General features: G+C 40.7%; 1 protein-coding gene across 10 annotated transcripts in view; it reads left to right on the forward strand.

Annotated features, from left to right (window-relative positions):
• Positions 1-8,816: 8,816 nt before the first annotated feature.
• Positions 8,817-24,316, forward strand: part of DDHD1 (DDHD domain containing 1) — a 79,349-nt gene continuing 63,849 nt past the window's right edge. For 4 of the 10 annotated variants that reach the window (XM_036436356.2, XM_045580546.1, XM_045580550.1 and 1 more), the window contains exon 1: positions 8,818-9,887. In XM_036436356.2, the coding sequence (XP_036292249.1) occupies positions 8,978-9,887 (910 nt within the window). In that variant the 5' untranslated portion in view covers positions 8,818-8,977. Of the gene's footprint in view, positions 9,888-24,316 lie in introns of all 10 variants that reach the window. The other 6 variants (XM_045580560.1, XM_045580570.1, XM_045580567.1 and 3 more) reach the window with 3 other exon arrangements.

A 24,316-nucleotide genomic window follows, 5' to 3' on the forward strand; every position in this document is an offset into this window, starting at 1 on the left:
TCTTGGCTCTTTCTGACTTCAATTTTCTTCTGCACCCCCACCTCTGCTCCCCTGTTCAACTACCTGTTATTCATTTCTCAGGTTCTGCTTAAGGTATCTCTTGCTCTGGGAAAGCTTTGGGACTGAAAAATCCCATCCTTGCCCAGTGGAGCATTCATCTAAGTGTTGTAACAGCCACCATCGAGACCATTCTCATAGCTCCTTTCAACCTCACCACTGCATGTTTAACTGTCAGTCCTTCCCACTGGAGTGTAAGTTTTGTCCCTAAAACAGTGTTTGACTGACACTTAATAAACATTTGATACATATTTGTTCACTTGAATTGAACTTTTGTCAGTTCCCCTAATAGTTGATACCACTGGAGAGAGAGGTCATTTCAATTGTCCTTCATTTTACAAGCATGAAAAATTGCCTCACCATTATTTAAAGAAGTAAAAAGGTGCCATTGAGAATCAAATTCTATTTGCATCTTTTTCCTCCCTGAGAATTACAATAATTTCATATTTTCACCTCTCACTCAGACTAGTAAGTCTTCAAGTAAAAAAAAAATTCAAGTTTCACTTACCTTAAAAGTCATTTAGCTCTAATGAGGTTCTCATAGTTGTCATGATCTTTGGGGGAGATCAAAAGTTTGTAGGTACCAAAGAATCTTGTGGGACCCTGGACTTCTTAGAAGTTTCAAAGCACATTGAATAGCGTGTTCAATTTAGTTCTTAACCCACTGCTGTGCGACCAGTATTAAGAAGGCCAGCAATATTAATTAAGTAGGGGAGAGGGCAGAGTTGCAACAAGTTATTCCATGTCACCTACAATTTAAGCCTACGGTCTCTCCAAGGAGTTGCACTAAGATAAAGGAGCCAAAAATGGAATTATAAACAGACCTAGAGAAACAATATGAGTAATTATAGGCTCTTAGACAACTGTGAGGTGGAGTCCCTTTCCTTGACCTCTGTATAGATTGGCCAACAGTTCTAAGAAGAACATGTTTAAGTAACTGAGGAATCACAGGGTTTGTTGAAATGTAAATAAATAAGAGCCCAGCCAGTGTGGCTCAGTGGTTGAGCATCCAACTAGGAGATCACAGTTTGATTTCTGGTCGGGCACAGGCCTTGCAGGCTCAGTCCCAGGGGTAGGGGGGGCGGGATGCAGAAAACAGCCAATCAATAATTCTCTCTCATTGTTGATGTTTCTCTTTCTCCCTCTCCCTTTCTCTCTGAAATCAATAAAAATATTTTTAAAATAAGGTAATGATTGTAAATAATGTACATAATGTAAATAAGATGCTGAATACCACTACTTCTAGTTCATAAGACTTATAGATCCATAAAAGGAAAAAAAAGTGGGGGGGGGGGGGAAATAAGGAAATCTTTTGAAATCTAGGAAGGACTTCTATTGCATAGTGTGTTTGCTGCCAGTTATGGCAGGTGACAATAGTGGGAGGCTCTATAAGAGCTTTTATACACTTTATTTCATTGTGTCTTAATTAATCCTCATCACAACAAAGTGGGGCAAGTATTATCATTAGTCTCATAAAACTGATGGTGAATCTGAGGCTCAAAGCTCACAAAGCTAGTCTTTGGCAGGACTGAGATTTGAGTCTAGGTCTGTTTGCCACCTATGTGTCATTTTTATGACACCTGTAGATAGTGATTTTTATTCAAATATTCAAATCAATTAGATTGACATGGAAAAGAAAAACCTCTAACAAAGGTGAAAGTGATCAATAATAAGTAATATTATTCTCCATTTTGTGTTCCTTGTCTTAAAAGTTATTTTTAATTACAAATAACATACAAATGTAATCATATGAGGTGCAAATAATAGAGAACTTCAAGTCCAACATCATTTCTTTCCCACCCCCCAGAAGTAGCTATGTATAGCTTATCCTTTCAAACTTTTACCAATTATTTATATAAATGTGAATATGTACAAATATATACAAACTAGAGGCCCAATGCAAGAAATTCGTGCAAGAATAAGCCTTCCTTCCCCAGGCTGCCGGCATCTGCTTTCCTCTAGCCACGAGCAGGCACCTGGGACCCGAGCTTCCCTCTGGTTGCTGGCAGGTATCTGGACCTGGGCTTCCCTCACAGCCCCAGCTTCATCCAGAAGGTCATCGATCTAATAAACACATTATGCTTTTTTTTTTTAAATATATTTTTATTGATTTTGTACAGAGAGGAAGGGAGAGAGATAGAGAGTTAGAAACATCGATGAGAGAGAGTCATCGATCAACTGCCTCTTGCACACCCCCTACCAGGGATATGCCCGCAACCAAGGTACACGCCCTTGACCGGAATCGAACCCGGGACCTTTCAATCCCCAAGCCGATGCTCTATCCGTTGTGTCAAACTGGTTTCGGCATATTATGCTTTTATTATTATAGATTATTATTATAGATATGTGTATATATGCATATGTAGAATGTGGGTTTGTTTGCATTTTTATTTATTTATTTATTTATTTTTAATATATTTTATTGATTTTTCACAGAGAGGAAGAGAGAGGGATAGAGAGTTAGAAATATCAATGAGAGAGAATCATTGATCAGCTGCCTCCTGCACACCCCCTACCGGGGATGTGTCCGCAACCAATGTACATGCCCTTGACCGGAATCGAACCTGGGACCCTTCAGTCCGCAGACTGACGCTCTATCCACTGAGCCAAATCGGTTTTGGCTGTTTGCATTTTTAATCTACACTAATATAAACAAAAGGTATAAATTGACCGTACCTTTGCGACACCCACCAGCCAATCAGGAGGGGGTATGCAAATTAACCCAACAAAAATGGCAGGTTAATTTGCATAGTCAGGTAGGGAGGGAATAGGGATGGGGTGAGATGCTTGTGTCATCGCCATGGTGATGACACAGGCGTTCCATACCACTCCAGCCACTTAGGGCTTCTGGGCAGCGTGGGAAGGCAGACCAGAGCGGAAAAGGGTGGCTCTGGAGCAGGTGCTGGCAGCCAGGGAAAGGAAGGCCCATTCTTACAGGAATCTTCATGCATTGGGCTTTTAGTGTAAAAATAAGATCAAACTACAAATAATTTTCTGTATCTTGCTATTTTTAATTAATAATATGACATGGAAATTTTTGGGGTTTTTTTTTTTCCCATTGATTTTTAGAGTGGAAAGGAGAGAGAGATAAACATCAGTGTGAGAGAGATACATCAATTGGCTGCCTCCTGCATGCTCCCCAATCAGGGCTTGGGATCAAGCCCACAATTGAGGTACCTGCCCTTGATTGGAATTCAATGTGGGACTCTTCAGTCAGTGGGCTGATATTTTATCCACTGAGCCAAACCGGTTAAGGCCCAGTACACTCTTTTTAACTGCTCTCTGCATAGACATACAATACATTATTTAACCATTCTGCTATTTTTATTCCAATGTTGGTATTTCCATCTGTGGATTATTTTTTGGTTTTATTTGTTATTACTGTTTTCAAAACAGATAGGTGTAAATCAAGGAATGTGAGCACCAAGGACTGCCAGCAACCATCAGAAGTTAGGAGAGCCCGAATGGTGTGGCTCAGTGGTTGAACATCTACTTATAAAGCAGTTTGATTCCCAGTCAGGACACATGAACATGCACATGCACATGCCTGAGTTTCAGGCTCAGTCCCTGGTTGGGGGTGTGCAGGAGACAGCCATTCAATTATTCTCCCTCATCATTGATGTTTTCTCTCTCATTTTTCCTTCCTCTCTAAAATCAATTTTATTATATATAAATATATATATATGTGTGTGTGTGTGTGTGTGTGTGTGTGTATGTATATATATATACATATATATATATATATATATATATATATATATATATAGAGAGAGAGAGAGAGAGAGAGAGAATAAAAGAGAGACATGGAACAATTTCTTTCTGTCTAATATGATTCAAAAAGCCAGTGGGAGAGCTGTGGAAAGGGCTATGGACTTTTGAGTCCAGAATCATACATTGTTCAAGCTGAAACATTTGAAACACTGACTGTGTAGATAATCACACTTCCTTAAGCAGCAGTTGTAAAAAGAGTGAATCGATTCTGCCATTCAGTTCTTTCAAAGCTCAGCAAATTACCCAGAGTTGGACTAATAGAAATCCCTATTGAAACATAGCTTTTTCCCCTTTCCTTTTTCACTTATGTGAAAGTCACATACAAGATGCTACTTCTAAGTCTTTCTTAGCCCAATACTATGGTTACATTTTGTTGAAGGCCCATGTGAGTTACGTACTCTGTGATTAATAAAAGTGTACTTTCAGTTTATCTCTGGGGTGAAATAGGAAAAAATCCTGGAGCACAAAAAAGTCATCAAATGCATCTACAAGGATGCATAATGCAAACCTCACAGCAGCCTACGCTATCATCTAACTCACTTTTTTACAATGAATGTTCAAGAATACAGTATAGTCAAATCTCTTTCTTATAAAAATAAGCTGATGAGGATTATGTGACTGCCTTCATAGACTATGCATCAATATTGTATTGATTTACCTTTTCTTTCATTTAAATACGTCATCGATAACCATTGACCTTTATTTCTAGAAAGAATATAAAAATATTATAGGGTATTGGTAAGTACAGTTTTGTGTGCAGACCTCAAATTTTTAAGTAAATGCATTTAATAATTTTATATTTAAGTAATTTCAGTTAAACATAAAAATTAAAACAAGCTATCATCAAGATAACACTAAACAATATTTGCTAAATGAATAAGTGGAAGTAGCAATGGCTTTATTATGTATTCCTATGTCGTTTCTGCTCAACCTGGACCTTTTGATTGTAGTCTGGCTTCCTCTATTGATCTGTCTTTAGCAAAAGAATGGCTCTTGAGGTCTGGCATTACAATTATATTCCTCCATAAGAACTAAAAATTTGGCACTCTGGGTTTATTTAAAAATACCTCTACACTGTGAATACTTCACGGTAGGATGTAGCATAGTACCTGAAATGTAGTAGACATCTAATGCGCATCAGTGAATGTTCCTTGCTTCCAGTCTATCGTTCCATTTAGTCTGTGCACTGAAGGAGATACTCTCTGCTGTGTGTCCCCTAACAACTCACCCCTTAAAATTTAATCCCCAAGGTGATGGTGTTAGGAATTGGGACATTTGGAAGGTGACTAGATCAGAAGGGCTATCATAAAAGATGCCTCACAGAGAGCTCTGTAACTCCTTCCAACATGTGAAGATCCAGTGAAAAGATGCTATTCTGTTAACCAGAAAGCCCTTACCAGACACCAGATCTACGGGCACAATGACCTTGGATTTCCCAGGCTTCAGAACTGTGAAAAATAAATACTTGTTGCTTAAAATCTATTTGTTTATGGTATTTCATTATAGTCAGAGGAACAGGCTAAGATACTCATTTTAAGAAACTGTATAAATAATAATACTATTAATAAAAATAGAAAGTAAAATAAAATTGAAACTGTAGTGGATGGCTTATCAACAAGAGACACAACAGATGGTGTATGGTTATATAACTGCCCTCTTTCTTCTAAATATTCCATTATATACTTTGTGCAAGTGGTGTGGGTTAATGGCTCAGAATAAATTACATAGCATAAGGCTACCCCTAACATTTTTAGATAGGTAAATATGGGTTAAGATGAACAATTTTGGGAGGAAAACCTTATGGGAGAAGAAAAAGGAAAGTTGGCACAAAATTGCACCATGTAACATTGGAGAGGTGGGGAGGGGATGATGGCTGATATTAGATAGCCCCTGCCATATGCCCAATAGGGGAGGGAGGATGGCTGGATATGCAAATGAGCTCTTTCCATCTTTTATGGTACAAACTTTGCCTCTTTTCCTCTCCTGCATCGATGAGAACACCCTCAGGTGTGGTTCCACCTCCACCTGGTTATTGCAGCAGCATGGTTCCATAAGTGCCAGAAGTCATGGATCCATAAGTGCCAGCAGCATGGATCCATAAGTGCCAAATAAGTATGTTGGCTTATCTGAAAGAGACTTGGTCTTGGGGAATTAGTAAAATGCAACTGAATGCTTTGCACATAACCATGGAAGTTCAGATACTGCTGTGTCAATTGCATGCATTAATGATGTAGTGGTGAGAAGCCACCTGACATCTGTTCCAACAGTTGGGGACTATAATAGAGGAACCCTTCCCCTTCTTGTCAGGATTATATGACTGAAAGATGCTCTAGAAAGCAAAAGTAGGAGAATAATAGAAGGAAGAATCAGATAAAGAATGACTTTCAAGTAGAAAAGAGCCCAGCCGATATGGCTCAGTAGTTGAGCCTTGACCTATGAACCAAAAGATCATGGTTTGATTCCTAGTCTGGGCATGTGCCCAAGTTGTGGACTCAGTCCCAGTAGAGGGTATGCAAGAGGCAAGTGATCAATGATTCTCTCTCTTCCTCCCCCTTACTCTTTGAAATTAATAGCATCATATTTTTAAAAATAAAGTAGAAAAGAAAGTTGAGAGCAGCTTTATGGCATTTGCCTTCATATGACTAAGGAATAACAAGGAAATTAACACATAAATTAAATGAAATTATATATTATATTTTCAAGTATCTTTTACTCACTGTCAGCATGGGACTGACTACTAGGGTCTCTTTTTTTAGCCTCAGCTCACATCCAAGGTGCAGGAGCAATCTCAACTCCCACAAACCCTGATTGGCATCTCTCCTCACTAAGGTCTATACCAAAATAGATCAGGAGAGAATCTGGGTTTCTCTTCTCCTGCCTGGGTTTGTTTGAGGAGTTTGTGTTTGGGTTTTTTTTTTGTTTTGTTTTGTTTTTATTATAATCTTTGAGGATCAACATCTTCAAGAATGACTACACTACCTAAAAGAGTGTAGCCTTACACAGGGACCACAAGAAGATAACCTTCTCAATATGACCTAAAACACAACATTTAAACAATACATAGCAGAAATAACTTCTTAAATAGAGGATAATATTCATTAATGGGAATTATACTATAGTTAATAGTTAAAATTTGGCTACAATAATCTGACCAGATAGCAACACACATAGGTTGTATCCCATCAAGAAACCTAAAGGGATAGAGATATTTTAAACATTGTGATATCCCTTATTTTACATCCCCTTTATAAAAATCTTTACACTGCACTATAATGTATCTGCTCCCTTTTCTGTTATCCCTCACTAGCTTCTAAAGCCCTTAAAGAAGAAACACTTCCATTCTCTTTTGTATCACAACCTACCAGAGATGCCTGACATATTGGTGACCTTCAAAACACTAGAATGAATGCTTTCATCACTAGTAAATAGATCAAAGCTCACACCCGATTTTATATTCTGCACATTGTCAACAGAAAGACTGGAGAAGAAATTGATAAGCAAATTCTCAGAGAGGAGTATAAATGGAAACAAGAGCTCTGATCTTAACTGCTTTGAGTCAAGGCCATCGTGTCCAGTTGAGCATGTTGTTCATTGCATAAGATTATCCAGCCATGGGCACAAATTGGAACAGAAATCCAGTCCATATACATGGTTCCCTATCTGCCCACGAAAAGCAATGCCTTTTTTTTCTTCAAACTCCTACAAAGACACTGTACAAGCTTGAGATTGCTCTACTTAAATAACTAAATCTCTGACATGTTAGATGCCAGCGATAAAAACGGTCCTATTAATCTAGTTCTACCACAAAGGGAGAGAGGAAAAAACAGTGAATATTGTCTGATGTTGAGTTGAGAATACTGAGGTTGGAGATTTTCTCAACATAAGGCAATACAGGGTCATACAACATATATATATATATATATATATATATATATATATATATATATATATATATATATATAAAGTGGAGCCTCCGCATTTTAACTGAACCCAGAAAATGAGATAAAGAATCAGAGATACATAAAGAACAGGAAGAAACCTTGCAAGTCACAGAATTCCATTGCTAAAAGAGACTTTAAAGAACACCTATTCCAATAATGAATTTCTGTCATAGATGAAGAATCAAAGAGATCAAGGAGATAAGTGCTTTGCCTGAAGCTAGTTAGCAAAAGTCAGTCTAGATTCTAGAACCTAGTTGGTTTCTGGCTTCAATCCAACCATCTTTCTATCACAACTGGCTGGACTTGCCAGCAATATAACAAACAGTGTGTACCCACTGTGTGGGAGAAGTGGAGACATATTGACTTTGTCTCCTCGAGGGCCTCACACTAAGGTTGAGAAAACAGGAAATATAAGTATTGGAAGATAAGCAATAAGAGGAGGTGGCCCAATGAAGGGAGGTTTAGAATGGGGTTTCCGAGTGGGTGTGATGACGCTAAGGATAGGAATTGGTAGGCATGAGGAGTGGGGCGGGGTGCCCTATTGTGGGCTGACAATTCTGGAAGGACCAGAACCAGGTGACTGAGAAGGTCCAGCTGGGGCCGCAGGCGGGTCTAAAGGTCACAAAACCAAAGTCAGAAAAAAATGCGACTATTAGGGCTCCCTCGATCTGTATCCTAATTGGACCTTGGGTTTGCGGTCCGCGGTTGCCATGGCGGGACTGGTGGGGGAGCCCCTCCACATCTGGGCTGACTCCCAGAAGCGCGGAAGCCGAGGCAGCTGTGTAGGGACTAAAGCCAGGAAACAAGCGGAAAAGAACTGAGGGATGGGAGGAGCGCCTCGAACTCCCCCCTTTTCCCCACCCAGGGCGGCTGGGTGCCCTGAGCTGACGCCGAACCAGCTGCCGGAGGACCTGGAGGCGCGGCTCGCCCGAGGCGCGGACCAAGCAGGGGGTTTCCGGGGCGGTGCGCGCGGGGGGAAGGAGGGGCGGGGCCAGGTCCAAGCCCCGCCCACGCCGGGCTGCGTGACAATGGGGCGCACGGCGGCACGCGGGTCTCGGGAGGGGCGGAGCCACCGCCGCGGCCGCCGCCGCAGCCCCGGTCGGGATTTGAAAGATTAAAAAGTCGCCTTGGAGAGGGCGGCGGCGGCGGCGGCGGCGAACGTGTGGCGGAAGCGCCGCGCGGCGGGGCGGCGGCGGCGTCCCCTCAGCATGAATTACCCGGGCCTCGGGTCCCCGCTCAGCCCCGAGCATAACGGCCGGGACAGCGGCGGCGCCGCCGCCTGGCAGCTGGGCTCGGAGGCGGACCCGGCGTTCCGCGGCGGCGGCGGCGGCGTCCGCTGCTTCGAGCACCTGCCCGGCGGGGACCCGGACGACGGCGAGGTGCCCCTGGCGCTGCTGCACCGGGAACCCGGGCTGCACCTGGCGCCCGGCGCGGAGGAGCTCAACCACCACCTGGCGCTGGACCCCTGCCTCAGCGACGAGAACTATGACTTCAGTTCGGCCGAGTCCGGCTCCTCGCTGCGCTACTACAGCGAGTGCGAGAGCGGCGGCGGCGGCGGCGGCGGCAGCTCCCTGTCCCTGCAGCCGCCGCCGCCGCTGCAGCCGCAGCCTCCGCCGCCGCCGCCGCCGCCACTGGTGGTGCCGGCGAACTCGGGGGGCTCCGGGGCCGGGGGCGGGGGGCTCGGCGAGAGGAAGCGCACCCGGCCCGGCGGCGCGGCCGCCCGGCACCGCTACGAGGTGGTGACGGAGCTGGGCCCGGAGGAGGTGCGCTGGTTCTACAAGGAGGACAAGAAGACCTGGAAGCCCTTCATCGGCTACGACTCGCTCCGCATCGAGCTCGCCTTCCGGACCCTGCTGCAGGCCACGGGGGGCCTAGCGCAGGCCGCGAGCCCGGACCGTGGCCGGGTGTGCGGCCCGGCCTCCCCCGCGGCGCCGGCCGCCAGCTTCGGGACGGAGGACGAGGACGAGGACGAGGACCGCGCCTGCGGCTTCCTCCGCCGCGCCTCGAGGCACGAGCCCGAGATGGAGCCGCTGGTGACGGTGGAGCGCGTGTGCGTGCGGGGCGGCCTCTACGAGGTGGACCTGGCCCAGGCCGAGTGCCACCCGGTGTACTGGAACCGTGAGTAGCCGGCCGGGGCCGGGGCCGGGGCCGGGGCCGGGGCCGGGGCCGGGGCCGGGCCGGCGGGCCTCTGCGGGGGGGATCGCCCCGCACCCGAGGGGGCTCGGGGCTTGACCTCCGCGGAGGAGGGGGAGGGAAGGGAGGAGGAGACGTGCGGCCTGGTGCTCGGCGGGAGCAGGCTGGAGACGGCGCCGGCGGCGGCCACGGCAGGTGAAGGGTAAAGGAGCAGGTGGCGGTCTCCGAGTCGCCCGGGGTCAGGCGGAGAGGATCCTGCCTGCGGGGGCAGCGTCTCCCGGGTGAGCCGGTGCCGCCGCCGCCGCCGCTGCTGCCATCCCCCGGAGACATCCAGGAACCGATGCCCAGCCCCAAAAGGTTGAATTTCGAGATTCTAACCTGAGCTTTTGTTCCCCCTGCGGATCGGATTCGGTCTCCTGTACCCGGAGCTGCCTGTGATTTAAACAGCAGCCTGTTCTCTGATGGTAGGGATGTTGGAGGGGATCTGCTCCGGGGGTGGTCCACGGTTCAGCTGTGGAATCGGGGAAAGAGAATGAATCCCCGGCGGAGAGGGAGGGAGACACAGCGCACGTTCCTTCCGGGTGCGTTTGGGAGCGATGGGAAGCGCCCCGTGGAGCCGTTCTGGCCAGGGCATCCGCTCACTCTGTGGAATACTTGTGTGTTTGTTTGTCTCTTAGGCCTTTGTTTGCATATTTTGTATCTCGACTTTGGAAAATGACAAGGCCTGTGCCTTGGTTTCCTTGGTCTGTAAAATACGGATAACTACCTACCTCATAGTGTTGCGGGGATTAAATGATAGAATACACCCCAAGAACTTGAAACTGCTTGGCTCATATCTGTGATATATGTTAGCAGTGGGTCCTTTTTCACTAGATAACAGCACAATTAGGCATATAATTATATTAAGGAGGAACACTATTAGAAATACCTGCTACTGCCTATAGCAGAACAGGTAATATTCTATAGTAAAAGAAGCTGTTGGCCACCAATAATTTGTAATGTACAGTTTTAATTTTTAGAGCCCAATGCCATAACTCACATGTCCTGATTGACTGTCTCTAGCCTTAGGTCCCCATACATATTATAACATTCTTCTTTATCTCTAATAATAAAAGTGTGATGTGCTAATTAGACCTGACATTTTGGACCAAGTCAGGGCTAGCTTGGGCTAGTCCAAGCCCGGGGTGCTGGAGAGAAGCTGGGAGAGAAGCTGGTGCCGGCAGCTGGGGGAAGGAAGGCCTACTTTTGCACTATTTTCATGCATGGGGCCTCTAGTATTAATGATATGTATTGATGACTTAGCTTTCTATGTTTAGTATCTATGAGCAGAGTCCATCACCTTTATCTTGAACTGTTGTAGTGCAGTAAATATTAAGTAGATATTGAATTGCATAATATTAAAACATTCATATGGTAAGTGAGTCACTATGATAGCAATTACAATGTATATAAAATCCCCAAATAAAATAAGCATAGTAAGAGATTTAATTTCTTACTACAATTTAAGATGACATTGAAGGCATTTACCATTTTCCCAAGGCCAGATTCATAATGGATGTGTCACATCACTCACTTTATTTTTACTCCTTTTGACTATAAGCTTATTAAGGACAGGGTATGCTGTATTCACTCATTCATTCAGCTCTTTCATTCTACTAGTATTGGTATGAGCATAACCCGGTATGCTTGGAAAGGTATTAGGAAAGGTGGGGGAAAGGACAATCCCCACCTTTGAGGAGTTTCCCACTTAGTCTTTTCTTTAAATGACCTAAACATCACTATAGGCATTTTTCCTTTGAATGTAGAAGTACAAGGACTTAATGGAGCCAGAAAGTTGAATAACGTTTTAGAGATCCTTAGAGAAGGGACTGGTAACCAAGAATTGAATCTTCCCTTCGGTCAACTGAACTATATTCACCTAGAATACTACTCTGTTCTGTTAGCACATGATAAAATTCTCAATGCTTGCATAGTGCTTTACTGTTTACAAAGCGATTTTTCACATTCATTTTTATAATGATATCAAATTAATGTTAACATTCTATATATGAAGAAGTAGGCTCATTGAAATTAATGAATTTGCAGTCAAAAAATGTTAAAGCAGTTCATAGTCTAGTGCATTCAGTATTCAGAGAGCATCTGACCCACCCAAGGGTGAAGGTGCAAGGAAAGCTCCCCAGATAAGTTAAGTCTGAGCCCTAAATGATTAATTTAATCAGGCAAAACAAATGGAGAGATAGAGGGAAAGTAATTCCAGCTAGGTGGGGTTACATATGCAAAGACACAGAAGCATGAAATTGCATGGCATTTTGTGGAAATTAGGGCTGCACAGGGTAGGTTTAGGATTTGACCACCACAGAAACAGGTACAGGAAGAGTTTGTGAAAGAAGCACTTGCCTATGAATGGCACATTTGGGAAAGTAGCCAGAAAAAGAACAAGGGTGGATACCCAGTGCTAAGAAGTTTGAACTTTATTCTACGAGTAAAGGGGAATCAAACAGTTGAAGGTTCTCTGTTGGATGATTAGTGACAACACAAAGGTTGAATTGGAGAGTTGAAGAATATCTTAGAATGCTAATATTATAAGTCAAGTGAGAAACAGTGAGGGCCTACAAAAGTTAACCTGAAAGGAAACATTCTTCTTTAATAGCAACGCCTATTTTAGCATTTTCTAAATAATTTTATGTAAGATTCAATCCCATGGGTGTCCCAGGCCTCCATATAAGCTATAGTGAAAATACAATAGTGCTTTTGGTCCATAATTTACCACTTTTCACAGAATCCCATGTAACTTTGATCTAATTGGTTCTTCAGGTCTCTGTGTCTTATGTTTTCACGTCTTCTCCGGAAGTTCATTCCCCATATGGTTTATTCAGCCTTTCTCGAAATGGAAGGACTCTTATGATATTTAGCAGCTTTTGACCTTTATTCCATTTAACTTTTTTTTTTAAACCTTCTAGAAAATTTCTGAATAGTGGTAATTAAAGTTTTGTTTTTTAAATATATTTTATTGATTTTTTTTACAGAGAGGAAGGGAAGGGTATAGAGAGTTAGAAATTTCGATGAGAGAGAATCATCGATCAGCTGCCTCCTGCACATCCCCCACTGGGGATGCACAAGCAACCAATGTACATGCCCTAGACCGGAATCGAACCTGGGACCCTTCAGTCCGCAGGCCTACGTTTTATCAACTGAGCCAAACCGGCTTTGGCAGTAATTAAAGTTTAAAAAGTCCAACAACTTCCTGCAGAGTGGTGGAAGCATTCCAGTCAGTGGTCATCTAGACTTTTGTGACCTAATTTAAGTCCACTGCATCTGGGTGTCAAGGCCAACAAGTTATCTATGTCTAGTCTAAAAGAAAGGTGTTCACTTAAATTTATATTTACTTTTCCTTTTGAACTCTTACTAGCAGATAAAATTTGAGCCACTTTGGTGGTACATGAATCAAAATGAGTACAGAATTAATCTTCTATAGATAGGAAGCAAATATATGAAAAGGGTATTAATTATGGGAAATTAGTTTGTTTCATTGACTGTTCAGATATTTTTCTGACTGCTTGTGGACATTTTAGATAAAAACTGTTCACTGCTGAGTAATCCCTAAGTGAATTCCCTTGCTCCCTGTGTTCTTCCTAAGCTGCTTTGTAACTACCTCATAGGCTGGTTTTGATTATTATGTATAATGTGCTTAGAACAGTATAAGTGTTAACTTTATGTGGATCTTAGAAAACTATACCTTACTTATAGAAACACATGAAAATTAAAAAGGCTGACTAGTACATAACTGTACCTCATCACAGGCAAAAGAATGTAAAAAATATTAGCAAGAACATAGCCAAAGCATTTAGTAGTAGCCATTGGATGGCATGTGGAACATTATAGGGATATTTGATGAGTTTAGGATAGTATCATAGCAATTTTGATAGTAATAAGTGCAGCATGCACTAGGGAGTTTGTAATATACATTCATTGACTAAGTTTGTAAAGTTATTTAATTGACAAATATTTATATGAAGGTGTAGTTTCTAGAAGCAGTCATTAACTATAAGTTTCAGATATTTTAAAAGTTAAGTAGTCTTCATAATACAGGGTGGGGCAAAAGTAGGTTACAGTTGTGAGTACATGAAATAGAATTTATTCTTGTATTATTATTTCTTAATTATTGTGTTATTTTCCAGATGAATAATTGTAAACCTACTTTTGCCCCACCCTTTATATTGAAGAGCAAATAATATTCTCAATAAAATGAGGTAGAAAAACTTCTTCTACCTCATTTTATTGAGAATTTTTTTTTCCCTGTGAGTACCCAAATTATATGATGTTTATTAGTTTAGCCTAACTGTAACCATCCTTTTTCATTCAAGGATTAATAACCTTACTAATAAATATTTTTTAATCCTCACCTGAGGGTATGTTTTTATTGATTTGAGAGGGAAAGAGAGAAACATCTATTGGTTGCCTCCCATATGCACCCTGACCAGGGATGAAACTCTCAACCTGGGTATGTGCCCTGGCTGAGAATCAAATCTGCCACCTCTTGGTGCATAGGACAAAGCTCCAACTGGCCAGAGCTAATTAATAATTTTTTTTATGAGGCACAAGGCATCATGGGAAAGTAATGGAATCCAAGCTGGTGGAAGGCACTCTTTCTTGATCAGTTTCTGCCTCCAATAAAGCAGAATTATAGGGAATAGAGACCAGGGATTGACATGCCTGACTGAAAAAGTATTAAGAGATTTTAATCTTTTTTTTTCCCCACTATATTATTTCCTACTACCCCAAGCTGGAAAGCAGCCTTGGGTGGCACTAGAATCCTGGCTGCTCAGCTTTGTGGAACTGGCGAAGTCTTCTGAGCACCCCATTCCAGATTAAGCCTGCTTTAGACAGCATTTTTCATTGACCTACTGAAATAACACAAGGATATGAATTACTAGTGAATGACATATATGGAGCACAGGACTTGTCACTATCTGACCAAGGCATTCAGGGCGTTTCTTTCACTTTGCAAATGTACATTAGTTTAAAAACTCATCTAATGTCAGTCATTGGTCCACCTTGTTTGTATATGGCCCAAGTGTAATATTGCATGTCATGCAAGTGCTTTATATGAATACTAGAGGCCCGATGCATGGGATTCGTGCATCAGTGGGGTCCCTTAGCCCGACCTGTGCCCTCTTGCAATCTGGGACCCCTTGGGAATGTCGGACTGCCGGTTTCAGTCCGATCCTTGCAGACCAGGCTGAGGGACCCTATTGGTGCACGAATGCTTACACTGGGCCTTTAATATGCATATAAGATCGTTGTATGTAAATGTGATGTTTCCTTTATGGACCCAAACCCCTTCCCTCTGAGATTCATCATTCTGTTCCGTGTTTCCATGCCTGTGTGTCAGGGTGCGTGATAGCTATAGGTCGAATGGTCACTTAGCATATTTTATATAGAGATTCAAAGTATTTAGTATGGTTTTCCTTGCTCCATCTGTTGCACCCTCTTTTCCTTCCTCCTTTACTATGTTGTCATAAAAGAGACCTTTTGTTACCGCTTCTTCCAAATTTTATTTCCTGGAACTTTAATCTCCACATCATGATCTGTCATTTCTACTTTGCTAAGATCTTTGATGTCTGGAACCCTGGGGCTGATCCTTTCCTGTAGAGTGCAAGAAAAAGCTAGTCACAGAATCCTCAGAATTACGGACATTGATGAAGAGAGTGGGGGTATAGAAAAGAGCTGGGGAAATGGGGATGTTTTCACATGAAGCCTACAATGAAAATTACTGGCAGAAGAAATGGAGAGGTAGGCAATTCTAGAATCACTGATTGTGGGGTAATCTGATTTAAGACCTGTGCATGTTTTCTTTTATCAAGAAAAACTTCAACACTGATGGAAGTGTAGATACAGTCTCTTCTTTTTTTTGCCACAATACATTCCTGAAAGCTTAGTTAAAAGTAGAACAAGGAAAATAAATTTTATAGCCACTGTGTATAACCTATAATTCTACTTTAAAAAGTCTGCCTTAGTAAAGGGAAAGTGTGCCAGCAAAAGATGTTGAGTCACTGACAAATTAATGGATTAATGGATGAGAAGCATAATACAGATACTTTCTGATACCCCTGGCTAAGGGGATAAGTTAAATTCAAGGTTGTGAAAAGTAGGAATCATCTGTCAGAAAACGAAAGAAAAACAGTAGAAATATTGATATGATCATATAAAAATAATTGTTTTATATATTGCTTTCTAATTTTATCAAATTTCTACACAAGAATAAATTATACACTTGTTAATATTTGATATAGTTAATATTTGATATAGTTAATAAGCTATATCTAGATGATTTTTATAATCATTGCACTTGTATGTTCAAATAAAATCTATTGAATGATGGCTATGGAGGCCAGGCCAGCCTTTAAAAATTGCATTATTATTGGTACTTCTGTACCTTGTGATTTCACATATTTGGAAATCTTAGAGAAATATAAATTCCATCTGAATGGATGGCTTTTTCAAGTAATTTAAAATTAATTTTTATTTGTAGAGTGTGATTTTCTCTATGAATGAAAATATATCTATTACTAATACTCCTTGGGCCGCCTCTCAGTGAGCCATCATCATTCTGAACATTGATGCAGGATAGCCCTTGGGACACATGATACAGGACATAGAATGGATGAACTGTGTTTAGAACACAGTGATTTAGAACACATAAGACTTCTAAATCATAGCCATGAAATATGCTGCTCAGGAACTGTAGATGATGCATAGGGAGCAGAGTTAGAATTACTTCTGAGCCTCAATATAAACATAGTGGAAAGCAGTCGCACCTTGTAATTTACTGCTTATTACAAATGATCAACTTATAGTTAGTATTTTATTGACTAAATCTGTTACTTTTTTCTCATTCTATAGAGTTGCTTCTAGGTGGGCTCAGGGTATCGCAAGTCTACCAAATTCACCCACGTAGGCCTCAGTAAAACTTGAATTTAACATCTGGAATATATTTTAACATTAAGTAACCACAAGTTTGTCTGTTTGGAAAAAGAAAATCTCTGCTGTGAATCAAAGATAATCATTGGAAAGAGTCTACAAAGAGATTGTTGAGGACCACTGAAGAAAGCACAGGATGGATACTCATGCACTTTTCATGGCACTCACTCTTCCATGCTGGTTATCTATTGGTGAAATGAAACCTTCCTATATAGTCAGCATTAAATGAGACAGGTCTACCTATCTATAAGGTTTATGAAAAACACATACCTTAGCTTGACTTTTTTTTTTCCTTTTTCTTTTTTTAAAAATATACTTTTATTGATTTTACAGAGGGAAAAGGAGAGGGATAGAGAGACAGAAATATGGGTGTGAGAGAGAAATATTGATTGGCTGCCTCCTGCACATCCCCACTAGGGATCGAGCTCACAACCTGGTATGTGCCCTGACGAGGAATTGAACTGTGACCTCCTGGTTCATGGGCCAGTGCTCAACCACTGGGCAACACCGGCCAGGCTGCTTGACATTTTAATTGTATAACCAACCGCTATTAACTATTCTCATTTAAAATTACCACCACCACCCATGGTTCTGCTCTTTTGTTTTTCATTAGAAAAAACTAGGATCCTGTATTTTAGAATATCTTTTTTTATATAGTTGCAGTTTGTTTTTAACCTGTTTACTATTTAGCCTGTTAGGTAAACTACGTTATTACACCTTTTTTGTTGTTGTTGGAGAAGGGTGTAACTCACATATAATGAATGTCCCTACTCCTGGAATACTGGATTGTTTGGAATTCTGATTGCCCAACAGGATTCTGTCTTCTATAGCCAGATGTAGAACCCATCAAAATGTATGAGAGGTAACACATAAAGGATGAACCTTGTATACATTTGTTTTCAAGTAAATTCTTACCCTACTTTAGCTCATCAATTTCAACTCTGCCATCTCCATTTCAATTTTTATTCTTCTAGAGAGGCAACATTGTGTAATGTTTATGAATGTAAATGAAGGCAGACTTTCTGGGCCCAAATTCCAGCCCTGCCATGTAATATCTGCTAACTGGGCAATTTAAATTCTTGGTGCCATGGTTCCTTCTTTTGTTTTTAAATATATATATATATATATATATATATATAATTGATTTTGTACAGAGAGGAAGGGAGAGGATAGAAAGTTAGGAACATCGATGAGACAGAGTCATCGATCAGCTGCTGCTTGCACACCTCCTACTGGGGATATGCCCAAAACCAAGGTATCGGGTCTAGTAATAATTAATGTCGTTTTTAAACATTCGTTTAAAATCTTGCTTGGCGTTGACTTGTATTGACATAACCTTCAAACACGTGGTATCTACAGAACGTGTGAAGTGCAATTAACAAGTTTTGCTTGAAAAAGTTTGTGTTTGGTTTGGTTTTTGTTGCAAAACTAGGGCTAAGAAGATGGCGGATGAAGAGCATATTCGGCACTGCATGCTTTACGAGTTCCAATTAGGAAGAAAAGCAAGTGAGGCTGCAAAAAACATCTGTAGTGCTCTTGGTCAAGATGCAGTTAGCGCCAGAAAATGCCAGCGTTGGTTTGAGAAATTTCGCGAGGGAAATTTTTCGTTAGATGACAAGAGTGGTCGAGGCCGGGTGTCCAATTTTGATCAAGAAGCTCTTCAAGCTCTTTTGGTGCCAAATCCTCAAATTACCCAACAAGAGCTTGCGACAACTTTAAATTGTTCACAAAAAACAATTTCCAATCAATTGCGTGCACTTGGCAAAGTCCAAAAGTTTGGAAAATGGGTTCCTCATGAGTTGACCGACAGCAACCGTAATCAAAGAGTCACAATTTGCAGTTCGCTCCTCTCTCGTCAAAACCGTTTGCCGTTTTTAGAGCAAATTGTTACCGGAGATGAAGAATGGGTGCTGTATGTTAATTTGAAAAGGCGGCCTCAATGGTTGGACAAAAATGAGGCTCCGCAGCCCACGCCAAAACCTGACTTGCATGCGAAAAAAGTGATGTTGTGTGTTTGGTAGAATTTTAAAGGAATTCTTCATTATGAACTTTTACCATCTAACCTAGGGGTGTCGAACTCAATCAGAGAAGGGGCCAAAATCTAAAGTCCAGCCTAAATCGCGGGCCAAATGGTTTACTGAACAGTCATAAACTGTCATTGTGATGGAAACGCAGCGGAGTGCAGTGATGACAGCGCGGTGCGGGCCACATTGCAAGGCCTGGTGGGACGGATTTGGCCCGCGGGCCTTGTGTTTGACACATGTGATCTACCCAAACCATTACAAGTGCAGTGTATAGTGCCCAATTGGAAAGGTTAGCCCAAGCTTTAAGAGAAAAAGAACCCGCGCTGATTAAACGGAAGGGCGTAATTCTTCACCACGATAACGCACGACCGCATACTGCAAGAATCACTGCTGGAAAATCTGCGCCAGTTGGAATGGGAAGTTCTCCCTCAACCTGCATATTCTCCTGATATTGCCCCTTCCGATTACCATTTGTTTCGTTCTTTGCAAAACTTTCTTCTTGGAAAAAAATTTAATAATGAAGAATGCCTCAAAAATGCATTGATTGAATTTTTTGCATCAAAATCACAAGAATTTTACAACAGAGGGATTAAAATGCTTCCTGAGCGTTGGGCACAAGTAGTAGAAAACAACGGCAACTATATTGTTGATTAAATTTTGTTGTATTGTTTAAATAAATTCGATTTAAAGTATTAGAAAACTACATTAATTATTACTAGAACTAATTTAAGTATTCGAATAATATGATTTGTTGAATTTTAGAAAGGTTCTCTGACAACTCTAGAAAATATGAACTGAGTGTCTAAAGAGAAGAAACTTAAGGGGAATCTGTGTATGTATGTGCATGTACTTTTACATGCATATGCTTGTGAGCAGGTATTTGGTAGTGGTGGTAAGAATTGAAGCTAAGGATATAAGTTTAGATGGAAAGTTTCTGAAATAAAACAGGTAGAAATGATACGAGTATGAATTCAGGCATTGACTGTAGGCCTGATGAGTAAGGAATGAGGGTGATTTAGGAAATTCAATAAACAGTACTTGGTGTCCATTTGAGGAGGAGGCATCTTAGATGACTCCCAGATTTCTTTCTTGAGTGACTGGCTGAATATTAGTCTTACATCCGCTTTGACAGGGGAGACAGGTGGGGAAGCAGGTTTGTGTTCTGTTCTGTTCTGTTCTGGAAAGTGGGGGAAAGAAAAGCTTTAGAGACTGAAAAACAGGAGAGGGTATCAGAGATTAAAATGAAGTTCAAACAGAATTACCCTCAGAAAGAAAACTTCCCCCACACAACTGGCAAAATATGAACACTGTCTGGGGACTTAGTGATTCAAAGCAGCAGCTGGAGGGAAGGTGTGTGAAGGTGAGAGGGACCAGAAGTAGCACCATTAGGAAAACATTCCTCCTAGGGGAGAAGATAGAGGAAGTAAGGTGCCTCTTGGAGCCATGACAGTGAGAGGAAAGAAGGAAGGAGAAAATTAGGATCTTAGGGAAATGAAAGAGAAACAAGGGACACAGATTCCATACCCACCTGCCCATTATCACCATGGCATCATCCATTAAAGCTTCTGCTCTTACTAACCTACAGAAGCAGACACTCTTGAACTCTATCCATAAAATGCTCAGGAATAAAAATAAAGAAAATATCATACAAAGTTACTTTAAGAGGAATATGGAAAATGTCAGTTAATGCATTTTCACTGATAAAAATTCTTCCCCTCAAAAGCAAACACAAAACAAAGAGAAACTATATTATAACACTCCGACCAAATAAAATATTCTCAAACTTGTGGACGTATTAATAGAGGTATTAATGTAAGGGCATTGATGAAAGGAAGGAAAACAACCAAAAGAATGAACATGAGATACAGAGAGAAGCAAAAAGTATCAGAGAGAAAGGGGGTAAAATGCTGTAAATACAAAAGAAGACCTAGAGTACTGATAGAGCCCCTGAAGAAGAAAAAGAAATCAACAGAACAGAACAAATTTTAAACCATAATTGGGAATCTTTTCAGAAATTAGAGAAAAATGGAAATCTGCAGATTAAAAGGGCCTACCTACCCTGAACGGATTGATCCGGAACGTGAACTCTGAGTCATAAATTATTAGATTTTAAGGATTAGTGAAACTATTAAAGTTTAAAGACAATTTTTTTTCTGGATCTCCAAGGGGCGGGGGAAGACTGTATTGCCAATTTTTAAAAAGTAGAATGTGTTTCATACCTCTGAAAAATACACAAAGTAAGGCTACATGCAATAGCATTTTTTTAAAAACAAAACAAAACAAGGAAGCAAAGTTCAAGCTAGCCAACCTGTCCTTCAAGTATCAGTTTTGAACATAAAAGAATTTAGGAAATATTTAATGAGAATTTAATATATTTCATTATAAATCCAATACTAAAATGGTGGTAACGTGAATATAATTGTTACATGTTCCAACAAAGTATAATAGAAAGAATAAAACTAAAAATAAATAAAGGGAAAAGTAAAATAAAATAATTCCCTATTGCAGTGGTCAGCAAACCGTGGCTTGCAAGCTACAAGCGGCTTTTTGGCCCCTTGAGTGTGGCTCTTCCACAAAATACCAGGACCGGGCACACACGTACAGTGCAATGAAACTTCGTGGTCCATGCGCAGAAGTTGACTTTTGTCCTGGGCGAGTCTATTTTGAAGAAGAGGTTCTAACGCCGAGCCACACTCAAGGGGCCTAAGAGCTGCATGTGGGCTCTCCAGCCGCAGTTTGCCGACCACTGCCCTATTGCATAAGTAATAAGTGGGAATTAGGGGATACCACTTAAAGGGGCCAGATGATAAAAAGTTAAGTAAGCAGAAGAGAGATTTAGGAAACTCTGAAATACATATCATCTACTCATACACATACAAAGGCAACCACTAAACAAAAAAGGCAAAAAATAGCAACTAGAGAAAGAAAAAGGATAAATATGAATAATAAAAATGGTAATTATAGAGTTTAAACATGTCAGTCATCAATAAGCTTCACTCGCCTATTAAAAGAAAAAAATGTCAAATGGCTTCATAAAGCAAAACTCAGTCTTATGCCGTATACAGGAGACACATCTAAAGCACAGTGATTTAAAAGGACAAATATAAAGGGATGTGCAAAAAAAAAAAAATACCAATCACCGGCATACTGAAATAGTCTGAAAGCAGAGGTTGCCATCTCCAGTCAAAGAAAAAACTAGGCAAAATATTGTTAGATGCAACAGAGTATACTTTTTAAAAAATTATTACCCAAGGATATGTTTATTGATTTGAGAGACTATTATCAATATGAGAATGGAACATCAAGGTTGCCTCCTGTACATGCCCTGACTGAATCAAACCTGAAATCTGTGCCCTGATTGGGAATCAAACTCATGTTTGGTTTAAGGGACGACACTCCAACCAACTAAGCCACATCAGCCAGGCCAGGGTATACTTTTCACCGTTAAAAGCCATAATTCTCAATGAAGTTGTGATACATTTTTTAATACCTTCTGTACCGAATAATATAGCAAACACATCAACATAGCAGAATTGCTATACTAGAATACAACTAATCCTTATACAACCCAGGGGTTAGGGGTCTTGACCCCCACACATTAAAAAAATCCATGTACTATAACATTTGACTCCTCCAAAGTTTAACAGTAATAGCCTATTGTTGATCAGAATCCTTACTAATAACAGTTGATTAACACATATTTTCTATTTCATGTATATTATATATTTGTGTTCTTATGATGAAAAGCTAAAGAAATGTTTGCATGTTTTTTCTGAGTTTCTGTTTCTTCAGTCTTTATGCGATCTTCACTTTCCGTCCTTGGGTGATAGGGTTCTCTCCTGCGGATTTTCCGTTGATTATTCAGGAAGTTTTTCTGTATTTTAGTTGTAATACCAGTTTGTTCCTGGGAGCATGTCCATGCAGCATCCACTTACTCTGCCACCATTTTTTTTAAGAAAAAGTTTTTAAAAATTATGCCCAGCTTCTGTTGCTCAGTGACTGAGCGTCAACCTGGGAACCAAGAGGGCAGTGGTTCAATTCCCAGTCAGGGCACAGGCCTGGGTTGCAGGCTCAATCCCCAGTATGGGCTGTGCAGGAAGCAGCTGATAGGTGACATTTCTCTCTCATCAGTGTCTCCTTTATCCCTTTCCCTTCCTCTCTCTCTAAAAATCAATAAAGCATGTATATTTTTAAAATTATGTATGTAATTGGGCCCTTGGAGTTCAAACCCATGTTGTTTGAGAGTCAATCGTATAGCACAATGCAAGAAGAAATAGAAACACATAATGGATTTTGAATATATCTCAGTACAAGTCTGCTACAATAAGATGTTTCATGGCCATCTAGTTAATTTCCCATCCTACACCTGAAATTAGTCATTTCTTCAAGGACTCTTGGTTTCTTTTAGTGGGAAATGATATTTAGAGATCACAGTCTTTATGTTGGGAGTACTCAATTATCCTGGATTGGTCTTTGTTTCTTGACCTTATCAAGTGGGCAAAGCTTAGGATATTTTTAAAAGAGAGAATGCATCATTATCTCATGGTGACATTTCTAATTGAAATTTAAAATTATAGTTGTTATTTTTTTGACTTTTACATTGTATCTTTTTTCTAGTGCAAAAAAGTCTTGATTTCTGATTATATTAACAAAGTTAATTTAGTTATCATAACCTACAGTTTTAAATTACTGTATTTTTCGGACCATAAGACGCTCTGGACCATAAGACGCACCAGTTTTTAGAGAAGGGAAATGAAGAAGAAAAGATTCTGAAACAAATAGTGTCCTAAAATATTTTATGTGCATTAAAACCCAACATCACAGTCATAAACACATGTAATCAACCCTGTAAAGTAAACAGCAGCATTTAGAACCATTTTAGAGCCGGGCAAGCACACAGAGACCACACAGAGCCGGGCAAGTAAAAAAACTTTTTTTTAAAAGTATATGTGTAGGCTATATTTGGACCATAAGACGCAGGGACTTTTTCCCCCCACTTCTGGGGGGGAAAAAGTACGTCTTATGGTCCGAAAAATACGGTAACAATACCAATATTATAAAATTAACAACTATGAAGTGTAGGTACTGTAAAAGTTTTAAAATATGTTTGCATTTTTTATCCATGACAAATACCTAATATATATGTACAAATTACTGTTTGAAATAATTTATTTGAAATAATTTCTATACATGTGATTAAATCATCAACTCACAACTTAATTAAGTTCATTTGTTTCATTTTGCTATTTTTAGGGCTTTGTTATTTCCATTATCTTTTTGCTTTAATTTTGTTTTTTAGTAAATCTTTATTGTTCAGATTACAATTGTTCCTCTTTTTCCTCCCATAGCTCCTCTCCACCTGATTCCCTTCCCACACTCTGCCCTCCCCACTAAGCTCATCCTCATCCA

Source organism: Pipistrellus kuhlii, unplaced genomic scaffold, assembly GCF_014108245.1.
Source record: "Pipistrellus kuhlii isolate mPipKuh1 unplaced genomic scaffold, mPipKuh1.p scaffold_m20_p_1, whole genome shotgun sequence".
In the NCBI taxonomy this organism is placed as follows: domain Eukaryota; kingdom Metazoa; phylum Chordata; class Mammalia; order Chiroptera; family Vespertilionidae; genus Pipistrellus; species Pipistrellus kuhlii.